Here is a 12,081-nt window from a genome sequence, read left to right as displayed (position 1 = left end):
TTCTGTTCTGCTAGTTGGTCTGTAAACAAAACCTTAACACGTTTCCTTTATTGTCTAATGATGCCTTTTTTTCTTCTTTTTCTAATGTTAACTCCACCTTAAAAGTAGGAGCCCCTAAGTATTGTTCCTTATTAAATCTGACACCTTAGTAGGCCACTGAGGACCTTAAGCAGTTGCCTTTTACTACATAACCTGATTTCTTCAAATTCTCTTATATCTTAATGATTATACATAGAGTCTGTGTGTCTGTTATATATTTAATGCCAGAAATGGCCTTCCCTCACTTCTCTTGATGACTTAGTTGACATTCATTGCTCACGTGATGCTTTCCATTGGTAACTCTGCCCTAGCTGTATAAAGTGTCTGGAAATTTTGAAGCCATAGAAATACTTTGAAAAATGACAAAAAAGACTTAAAAAATTAAAGTTTGTTTTTAATAGATTGATGTAAAAAATTGGAAAAGTATAGCAGTTTATTGGAAAATTTTTAAGCTCTTCTGTAAAACTTTTGGGGTTTTTCTAGACCAGTTTTTGTTGTTGATACCTAGGGTGAATTTTTAATTTCTTAAAGTACTTAGTGTAGTAGAGCCTATTACACTTACAGAGGTAGTGTATAGTTTTTGAGGAGCCCTGGTGGCACAGTGGTTAAGCACTCGATGACTAACCTAAAGGGCGGTGGTTCGAACCAGCCGTTCTGTGGGAGAAAGATGTGGCTGTCTGCTTCTGTAAAGATTTACAGCCTTGGAAACCTTATGGGGAAGTTCTACTCTGTGTCCTATAGGGTTGTGATGAGTTGGAATCGATTTGATGGCAACGGTCTTTGTATTTTTCCCCATGTCTGTATTATAAGTACTTGAGAACAGAGTCTGCTACTCTTGTTTTGCATTTGCACTTGGCCAAGGGTACAAATTGGTATTCATTTAACAATAGTAAAATGTGGTAACTCAGCTTTGATCCCTGGCCCAAATAAAGTCCCCATATAATCAGCATCAAGCTAGAGTAGATCATCCCTTGGAGGACAAATTCATTTTAATCTACAGGTGCTCATTGGATGTTTTCTTTCCTCTTTCCGGGGTTCTTCCCGTCTACTCAGGCTGAGTAATGAATTTGGGTTTGCAAAATGGGATTCCCAGTGAGACTGAGTTGCTGTACTTCTCCAACATCATATCCCTGTACATTGTCCTCTGAGCAGGGCTCAGTAGCTTCCACTCATTCAGGATCAACTTCAGGGCTGCATCCGTGCATGCCATGAATACCTCTCTCTCTCTGGGCTCTCTAGGGCCCCTTGCAATTTTCCTGTTTCTTCTGGAGAAGAGCAAAGTCTCATAAAGCAGATTCTGAGACTGAAGCCTGAAGGTAGCATAGCTGCTGCAAAGACCCAAGCTAAGAGCCCCATTATGCTACCAGGTCATCACATAGACTGGAGACACACCCACTTGTTACATTTTAGACATAACATTTATCTCTTACTGTCAGACTCTGTTTCTTATTCCTTTCCTTGGACACATAATTTAAGTACCCTTGGGGGAAATGTGCCAAATGAGGATTTGGTTACCAGTTTCACTAACCACTAAAAATGAGTTCCAAGTTATACAGAACAGCAAACTGAAGCAAAAGGGCCTTGCTTTTTGCAAAAACAAAACAAAACAAAAACTGAATACATGCAGCATGGGTGAAGAAGAATATAATTTTTAGAAACAAGAAGGATCTTGCATTGTATAGTCTGGAATCTTAATTCTGATTGGTGGATTCCAGGCATATTCAGAGGTTTTAATTTGGATTGAGGCAGGCATCCAGAGAATAGAGCCTATATGCCCTTCTATCTTATTTATATCCTGTATTTTAGCTTAGTTCCCTACAGATTGGTATTGGATCTTCTGATACTGTCAGTTATTACAGGAAACTGAACTGTGACTGATACAGATACTGTTCAGTAGTCAGGACTGAGTTTGTTTAAACACCCTTACAGTAAGACTGAGCTGAGTAAATAAATCCATATCTTCCCAGTTTTTATACATAGGAAGGCTGAAGTGAAAATGAAAGCTGTAATTAATTCATAACTGTCTTTTTAAACCTTCGTTAATTTATTAATGATAGATGCGTAAGTGACACTCTGAGAACTTGGTTGGAAAATAAAGATATGAAATCTGTTTCTTGTATAACTGTAACATTTTTCCTTTGAAGCCTAATCACAAACAGACAACTGTTAGTAATCTGAAAGTGCAGCTTTCTGAAAGGAGTCTCCTTAGAGATTGTGGAAGAAGTATGTGCGTGGAGATAAACCTGCAGTCATGTAGACTCTGTACTCTGTTTAGCAGAATCTAGGAAAACTTTGGAGATGTACGTGTTTGCCCGAAGAATGAATGATAAAACTGTTTGTAAGGCATATATAGCAGATGAGAAGCATCGTGAAAAAGCATACCGCGCATTTGTTAAAAGCCATAGAACTTCACAGCAGAAAGAGTGAACCTTAATGTATGCACATATTAAAAACAATCATTTAAAAAATTGAGGGATCCCAGGATGGAATGCAGACTATGGCAGAAGAATCCACCTGTACTAAAAAGTATGAAACAACTCACTGAAGGGGGTAGGGTGAAAAAGTGCGGACCTGAGTAACTTTGGACATGAGTTGAGTCTGTGAGACTAAAGGCAAAGGAACTATACATAAGCACTGAACAATGTGTTCCCACTGGGCACAGGTTAATAATTCTGAAACCACTATATGTGTATGCTGGAATTAAACAAGTAAAATAGGCGGCAGATGGTGGGAGCCAGGTTTTTCACTGTTGGAGTGGAATTATAGATAATCAAGGAGAGGAGGCTAAAATGTTCCATGTGGTAATAGGTTAAAGTTGGAAATAACAGTATGAACTCATATATAGCTTAATATAAGCGCTGTATACATTTTAAATGAATTTAGTTCATGGCCCTCTGAAAGCAATCATAAAATCTCAGCCCTGGGATTAGCCTGTGCTGTCGAATCTATTCCGACTCATGGTGAACCCATGTGTTACAGAGTAGAACCACTCCATAGGGTTTTCTTGGCTATAATCTTTATGGAAGCGGATTGCCAGGCCTTTCTTCCACAGCACTGCTGGGTAAGTTTGAACCACCAACCTTTTAGTTAGTAGATGAGTGCAAACCATTTGCACCACCCAGGGAACTGGGATTCATATACTGTTTTTTGTTTTGTTTTTAAATTAAGATAGTAGTGGGAAAGTGTATTATAGTTAATATTTTCAGCATTTGTTTAAAAAAATCTTCAGGATTTATCATATCTCGCAGACTGCGGATGGAAGGAGGTTAACCACAAAGGGACACAAGCGAATTTTGTGTGGCGATGAAATGGTTCTGTATCTTGATTATGGTGGTGGTACAGAACTGTATCCATTTGTCAATTCATACTACCATATACTAAAAACAGTAATGTTATTGTGTGTAAATTATACCTCAATTAAAATAAGAAAAAAGAGCTTTTGTAAACAAAAGCAAAAACTTCTGAACCATAACTAAAAATTAATCTCATGAATAGGTTAAAAAAAAAAATCATTATTTCACTATTGTTAGGTGCCCTTGATTTGGTTCTGGCTCATAGAGATCCTGTGTACAACAGAATGAAATACTACCTGGTCCTGTGCCATCCTCACAGTTGTTGCTTTTAAATTTTGATGAAGTCTGGTTTATGATTGTTTTTTTCTTTTAGGAATGGTGGTTTTGGCTTTTTGGTGTTAAATCTAAGACATCTTTGTCTAACCTAAGGTCACAAAAATATTCTCTTTTGTTTTCTTCTAGAAGCTTTATGTCTTAGGTTTTACATTTTAGGTCTATGATCCATTTTGAGTTTTTTCATAATCCTCATATGGTTTTAGAATCAGAGTAATGCTGGCTTCATAAAATGCATGGGTATTGATTGTTTTCTCCTCTTCTGGTTTTCTGGAAGGATTTGCCTAGAATTGGTATTATTTCTTCTTGAAGTACTTGGTAGAATTTACCCGTTCATCCATCTAGACCTTGAGTTTTCTTTACTGGAAGTTTTTTTTAAATAATGCTTTATTGTGTGTAAGGTGAAAGTTTACACAGCAAGTTACTTTCCATTTAACAGTTTTTACGTGAATTACTCAGTGGTATTGGTTGCATTTCTCACAGTGTAACCATTATCACTGAATAATGAATCATTCTCATTCATTCCATTCTGGTGGTACCATTTCCAGTACTCTAGTTTCCCTGCCCTCCTTACCTCTCATCTTTCGTTTAGAGATATTGTTGACTGTTTGGTCTTATGTAATGATACTTTAAAGGAGCATAATACTCACAGGTGGTGGTTATTTTATGAGCCAGCCTGTTATTTAGCTAAAAGGTGATCTCAAGGGATAATTTTGGTTTAAGGTTTAGAGAGCATCTGAGGGTAGGAGTCTTGGGGAGTCCTCTAGTCTCAACAGGTCTATTAAGTCTAGACTTTTTAAGAACTTGAGTTCTCTTGCACATTTTTCTCCCGCTCTATCAGGATCCATCTATTATGGCCCTGATCAGAATTTTATCAGGATCCATCTATTATGGCCCTGATCAGAATGGTCAGTATTGATAGCCAGGCACCATCTAGTTCTTCTGGTCTCAGGATAGATGAGGCCATACTTCATATAAACTGTTATTCCTCTCTTAGCCTTTGTTTTCCTTCTTTCTCTTTTGTTCCAGACGAGTAGAGACCAATAGTTGTATCTTAGATTGCTGCTAGCAACTTTTAGGACTGCAGACACTACTCATCACATTGGGATGTAGAACATACTATGCCAATTAACTGAGTTGTCATGTGAGACTATGGTCCTAAGCCTTCAAACTCAGAAAACCAATCTCGTGAGGTGTTTGGTTTATGTCTAAGAAGTACCTGTACCTGTGTCCCCTTATTATTTATGTGAATACACATGCATGCACACACATACCTATATGTACATATGCCTGTAAATACATCTATCTGTACCCACATATCTTAGTCATCTAGTGCTGCTGTAACGGATATCACAAGTGGATGGCTTTAACAAATAGAAGTTTATTTGCTCATAGCCTAGTAGGCTAGAAGTCCAAATTCAGGGTATCAGCTCCAGGGGAAGGCTTTCTTTGTCAGCTCTGGAGGAAGGTCCTTGTCATCAATCTTCCCCTGGACTAGGAGCTTCTCCTTGAAGGAACCCTAGGTCCAAAGGGCACACACTGCCCCTGGTGCTGCTTTCTTGGGGTATGAGGTCCCCTTGTCTCTCTGCTCACTTCTCTCATTTATATCTCAAAAGACATTGGCTCAAGACATAATCCAGTCTTGTAGATTGAGTCCTGCCACATGAGCATAACTGCTGCTTACCCCACCTCTAACATCATAGAGGTAGGATTTACAATACATACGAAAATCACATCAGATGACAAAATGGTGGACAATCACAATACTGGGAATCATGGACTAGCCAAATAGATACACATATTTTGGGGGGACACAATTCACAACACCACATATTCATACCCTATGCATATATGCCTGTGTACATATTTGTGTAACCACACACATATTTTTTGGTTATTGGTGTTACTGGAAGTTTTTAAATTATGAATTTAATTTCTTTAATAAGTATATGTGAGATGTGTTCTTCATATGAGAGCTTTGGTAATTTGTATCTTTAAGTTGTCAAATTTTGGGGGGTAAAGTTGTTCGTAAGGGTCTTTCATTATACTTTTAATATTTGTATGGTCTGTAGTAATGGCCTCTCTTTCATTCCTGATACTGGCTTCTCTTTTTCTTGGTCTTTCCAGCTAGAGTTTTATCAATGTTATTGATATTTTCAAAGAACTGCTTTTGGGTTCTTTGATTTCTTTGGTTTTTTTTCCTGTTGTTTTTCCAGTTTCGTTGCTTTCTGCTATTATAACATTATTTCCTTTCCCTTGCTTTGGGTTTAATTTACTTTTTTGGGTTCTTAAGTGAATACCTAAATCATTGATTGATAACCTTTATTCTTTCTAATGTAAGCATTTAATCTTATCATTATTTTTGTAGGTGCTTTGTAGCTGTATTTCACAGCATTTATGTTGTGTTTTTATTTTCATTCATTTAAAAATATTTTCTAATTTCCCTTGTGACTGTTTTTTTCAACCCATATTATAAAATCCAAGACTGCCTTCAGGTTTGATATTCATTAGAAGGACTCACAGAACTCACTGAAAGCTGTTGTAATCATGATTACGATTTATTACTAGGAGAGGATACAGATTCAAATCAGCCAACAGAAGAAGTGCATAGGACAAGGTTCTAGAATGTTCCAAGTACAGAGCTTTCAGTCTTCTTCTCCCAGTGGAGCTGTGCAGACAGTTTTAACTTCTCCCAGCAATGATGTGTGACAATATGCACACCCAGGGAAGCTCACCTGAGCCACGGTGTCCAGAGTTTTTTTTGAGGCTCGGTCATGTAGACAAGATTGATTGCTCTTGTGGCTGACCCTCTGGAGGCTGAACTGATACTATGTGGCCCAAAACCTCCACCATAAATCACATTGTTAGCATAGAGTTATCTGGTGTGGCCCCAGACCCCCACTGTAAATCACATTGTTAGCATAGACTATCTGGTGTGGCCCCAGACCCCCACTGTAAATCACATTGTTAACATGGACTATCTGGTGTGGCTTAAGGCCCCAGACACTTATCAGGCAGGGCATTCCAAGGATTGAGAGATTACCATCTCAGGAGCCAAGGGCAAAGGCCAGACCTCTCTTTGGGCAAGGTTAGTCCTTTACTACACACAGACTTACTTAGAAGTGTATTGGTTAATTTCCCAATTTTTAGCATTTTCCCCGGTATCTTTCTGTTACAGAGGTCTAGTCCAGTTCTGTTGTGGTCAGAGAACATGCTTTGTGTGATTTCAGTTCTTTGTTTTATACTTCATATTTGGTCTGTCTTGGAAAATATTCTATGTGTGCTTGAGAAAAATGTTTATTTTGCTATTTTGTGATGTTTTCTTTTCCTGTACACTGGAATATTTTTGCCTAAGATTGGAATTATTTGGTCCCTGAAAGATTTTCAGAACTTACCAGTAAATATATCTGGGCAGTGTCCCCTCTGCCTCTCCCAAACCTGGGAAACAAATTGCTCTTTCAATTTTATTAATAATTATAGCTCTGTTCATATTTTAAAAATATTCTTCTTGACTCAGTTTTGTTAGCTTCCCCCCTCCCCCTTTTCTCTGTGGTACTTTTGCTTTTACTGTATAGCCATCACCACTATTTGTTTCTGAATTTTTTCATCACCCTGAACAGAAGCTGGTAACCACTAAGAAACTTTGGTCTCTGTACATTTGCCTATTCTAGATTTTTCAAACGAGTGGGATCATTACAATTTATGCCCTTTTGAAACTGATTTTTTTCATGCAGCATAATATTTTCAAGGTTCATCGATGTTATAGCATGTATTAGGACTTCATTTCTCTTTATAAACCAAAAACCAAACCCAGTGCTGTCGAGTCAATTCCGACTCATAGCTACCCTATGGGACAGAGTAGAAGTGCCCTATATGGTTTCCAAAGAGTGCCGGATAGATTTGAACTGCTGACTTTTTGGTTAGCAGCTGTTTATCCATTCGTGTGTTGGTGGACAGCTAGGTTGTTTCCACCTTTTGGCTGTTGTGAATAGTGCTGCAGTGAGCATTTATGGGTGTGCGTCTGTTTGTGTTTCTGCTTTCATTTCTTTTGGGAATATACCTAGAAGTGGGATTGCTGGGTCATATGATAATTCTGTTTAATTTTTTGAGGACCTACCAAACTGTTTTTCACAGTGGCTACACTATTTCACATTCTCACCAAATACCCATTTTTTTCTTTTATCTTGTAATAGCCATCCTAATGGGGGTGAGGTGGTGTCCCATTGTGGTTTTGATTTACATTTCTCTAATGGCTGATGATGTTGAACATATTTTCATGTGCTTGTTGGCCATTTGTATATCTTCTTTGGTGAAATGTTTATTGAAATCTTTTGCCCATTTTTGATTGGATTGTTTGCCTTTTGTTGCTAAGTTGTAGGAGTTCTTTATATATTGTGGAAATTAAACCTGATACATGGTTTCCAGAATTTTTAGTTCAGCCACTATGTTGTATCTTCACTTTGTTGATAAAGTCCTTTGATGCGCAAATGGTTTCAATTTTTATGTTAGAAACTAGACCCCAGAGCATTACTGCATGTTTTCTTCTATGAGTTTTATTTCTTACATTTAGTCCTTGATCCATTTTTAGTTAATCTTTGTATATGGTATGAGGCAGCATCATTCTTTTGCATGTGGAAATTCAGTTGTCTCAGCATCATTTATTAGATAATTCTTTCCCTATTGGATGTGCTTAGCATCCTTGCCAAAAACCAATTGACTATAAAAGTGTGTGTTTGTTTCTGGATTCTTAATTCTATTCCATTGGTCTGTCAGTTAAACACTCAACTACTAGCCAAAAGATTGACATTTTGAACCCATCCAGAGGCACCTCAGTAGGCAGGCCTGGCAATCTGCTTCTAAAAGTTCACAGCCTTGAAAATCCTATGGAGCAGTTCTACTCTGCACACATGGGGTGTACATAAGTTGGAATCAACTTGACAGCAGCTAACAACAACATATGTCTATCATTATACAGTGTCAGTCTCTTTTGATTACTGTAGCTTTATAGTATCTTTTGAGATTGGGAAGTGTGAGTCCTCCTACTTTGTTCTTTTTCAAGATTGCTTTGGCTATCCGGGGCCCATTTCACTTCCATATAAATTTGAAGATTGGATTTTTCATTTCTGCAAAGAAGGCTTTTGGAATTTTGATAAAGATTCCATTGAATGTGTAGATTGCTTTGGCTAGTATGTTAAATGTCCTTCCATTAATTTAGATCTTCTTTAATTTCTTTCAGTAATGTTTTATAGTTTTCAGTGTATCCTTTTTCTTCATGGTTTCCTTTTTTTGTCTGTTTTAAGCAAGTATGTAACTGTTTCATATTTACAATAAGATACAAAGAATAGCATGATGAACACCAGTATATCCACTGCATATGCAAAACAATAAAACCTTTCCAGTACTGTTTATTTCCCATATATTGCTGGCCTCCTGTCTTAACATCATGCATCATATTTAATTTTTTTTTAGGAAGTGAAATACAGCGTGACTTTTAAGTAGCTCTTCCTTCCAGTGAAATTGCAGAGTATGCTAGAATTTACTTTGATAAATTTTTGAGAGTTGGATTAGAAATTAATTCGTGATCTGGTCCCAGTTTTCGTTACTTTATTTCTACGTAAGGAAAAAACCCTTTTCTATAGATTTGAGATTTTCAGATGAGTTTGTTCAAAAAATTTCCTCCTCTACCCGCTGTTCACCTCTGGTAGGTTGCTCTTAGTGGGGACTGACTTAATGTCATACAACAGCAACTCTAGCATATTGTAAACATTTTAAATATTATTTGTGTAGAACTTACTGGCAATTAGTATCTCATCCATTGGTTTCAGTTCTTCTACAAAGTATTTATTCAGATCATAAATTTTAAATGTTCACTTAACTAAAAATATATTTCTGGTGCCTTTTTTTTTTTTTTTTAAAGTTTTATTAAGTGTTTGTTCTGTGTTTTTGCTTCTGGGGCTACCTTGAAATTTGCTTTTTTGACCTGTTTGACCCTCAGATGAAATCAGAGGTAACTTATTTTTCTCTCTCGGCCCTAGATAGTTTTCAGGTAGCTCTAAAATGAGTGCCATTATCAGGTGACTGGGACTTTTCTCAGGAGTCTCAGGCAGAAATTGCATCAATAATTCTGTCAGTGAATTTTGATGCTTTTCCTATTTTGGAGGCAGTGAGTATTGGAGTATGCTTGTCTGTTGTAGGTATGTGAGTAAGATTTCAGACTTTTCTCTGCTGAGTTATGTGGATTTTAAAAAGAGGGTAATAACTGATGGCTTTTATTTTCAGAGGTGCTTAAAAACTTGGAAGAACTTAGAAGTACACCATTTCTCCCAAATGAAAACTCAGAATTATCCATTGCTTTTTGAATAATTTAGCTTTGTTTAAGGTATGAGGGCTTTTAAAATATTGAGCTTTTACTTGGTTGAACCTACTTTAAGGAGAAAAGATAATTTTTTTAAAAATAATTTTTATTGTGCTTTAAGTGAAAGTTTACAAATCAAGTCAGTCTCTCACATGTAAACTTATATACACCTTACTACATACTCCCATTTACTCTCCCTCTAATGAGTCAGCCCGCTCCCTCCTTCAGTCTCAAGGAGAAAAGACAATTTTTATAATTATTTGAAAAAAACTAGTTTTACAGTCTCTTTTACACTTAGCATAGCCAAGAGTTGATTCAATTTGCCTGTGTCAAAGTAACATAGTGCCATAGTATATGACAAAATAGAACTTCTCTACAGGGTTTACTAGGCCAGTTTTCCCAACAAATAATATCTTTGTAGCATTTTCCCCACCTGATTAGTCCAGGATTGTGTACTTCATGTAGTTGTCATGCTTTTTTATTCTCCTTTAATCTGGAACAGCTCTTCAGCCTTTCTTTGACTTTCTTGACAGTGATATTTTCAAAGGCCAGTTTTTTTTTTTTTTTTTTTTTTTTGGCTTTAGCAAACAAATTTATTCTCACAGTTTAGAAGGCTAGAAGTCCAAATTCAGGGTAGTAGCTCTAGTGGAAGGCTTTCTGTTTCTGTCAGCTCTGAGGGAAGATCTTTGTCTCCTTTCAGTATCTGTGGGTCTGGCATTCCTTGGAGATCTCCATGTATCTTGGCATCAGTCTCCCCCTGGGGCTAGGAGGTTCTTGGCGCATGGACCCCAGGTCCAAAGGATGTGCTTCTCTCCCAGCTCTTCTTTCTTGGTGGTAGGAGGTCCCTCCTCAAAGGCTAGTTGTTTTGTAGAATGTCATTCAATTTCAGTCTCTGTTTGTTTCCTGAGTTTGATTCAGGTAATGCATTTTTGGCAGGAATACTACATTATAGTACATTAGAGATGCTATGTTTATTTCAGCATATCACAACAAGAAGTATGTGATACCAATTAGTTAATTTATTGATAAGTTATATGACTTGGTTAACGTGGTATCCACCAGGTTTACTGTCTCCATAGTTGTCATTAGTAAGTACTCTATGGGGAGATACATTGAGACATTGTAAATATCTTGTTTCCTGATAAACTTTGATCCAGTGGTTTTTATGTCTTCGATAAGTTTTGTCTAAATCAGTTACTGCCTTGATGGTTGGAAAATGGCAGATACTAATATTATGATAACAATTTCTAGCATTTCAGTTTTTAGTGTTCTTGAGAGCTCTTCCTGTATTTAATAGTGATAATTGCAGAGACTTCCCTGTTACCTGCTTAGGTCATAGCTTTTTTGCAAAATTTTTTTTTTTTTTAGGTTCATGTACTGGACAGACTGGGGAGAAGTGCCAAAGATAGAACGTGCTGGAATGGATGGTTCAAGCCGCTTCGTTATAATAAACACTGAAATTTACTGGCCAAATGGACTAACTTTAGATTACGAGGAACGGAAGCTTTATTGGGCAGATGCAAAACTTAATTTCATCCATAAATCAAATCTGGATGGAACAAATCGGTAAGATTGCCTTATATGTTTTTTATTTTTTAACTTTAAGAAAACTCCGTGATGGCCTAATATAAGTAATCAAATTATGAAGTCTAATTTTATTAAGAAGAACGTAATGTATTTTCAGATGTCAGAGGGGAAGAACAGTAGACTTTTAGTTTTTTTCTTAAAAAAAAGTAATTACATTTCTTATCTTCGTAGCATTGAGAATTTATGGACTGTATTTTCTCCTTCCTTATTCTAAGCTAATGCTTGTTTTCAGTGGCTCTAACCCGAGGGTATTACTTCCACTCCCTCCAAGGTATTTGGAAACGTGGGGAATTTTGGTTAATTCAAAGATTGGGAGTGCTACTGGTGCTTTAATTCCTGGGGGGCGGGGGGGGGCAAGAATACTAAATATCCTATAGTGTCTAGACTAGGACAGGGATTAGCCAGCTTTTCTGTAAAGGACTAGATAGTAAATATTTTAGACTTATGGATATGACCTCTGTTGCAACTATTCAC

At 37.0% G+C, this 12,081-nt stretch overlaps 1 protein-coding gene across 2 annotated transcripts in view; it reads left to right on the top strand.

Moving 5' to 3' along the window:
- Positions 1-12,081, top strand: part of LRP6 (LDL receptor related protein 6) — a 170,383-nt gene that overhangs the window by 47,266 nt on the left and 111,036 nt on the right. For both annotated transcript variants that reach the window (XM_049882499.1, XM_049882498.1), the window contains exon 3: positions 11,389-11,586. In XM_049882499.1, coding sequence (XP_049738456.1) covers positions 11,389-11,586 — 198 coding nt within the window. The remainder of the gene's footprint in view (positions 1-11,388; positions 11,587-12,081) is intronic.

The sequence above is a fragment of the Elephas maximus genome, chromosome 4, assembly GCF_024166365.1.
Source record: "Elephas maximus indicus isolate mEleMax1 chromosome 4, mEleMax1 primary haplotype, whole genome shotgun sequence".
In the NCBI taxonomy this organism is placed as follows: Eukaryota; Metazoa; Chordata; class Mammalia; order Proboscidea; family Elephantidae; genus Elephas; species Elephas maximus.
This window is presented reverse-complemented; position numbering and strand designations above follow the sequence as displayed.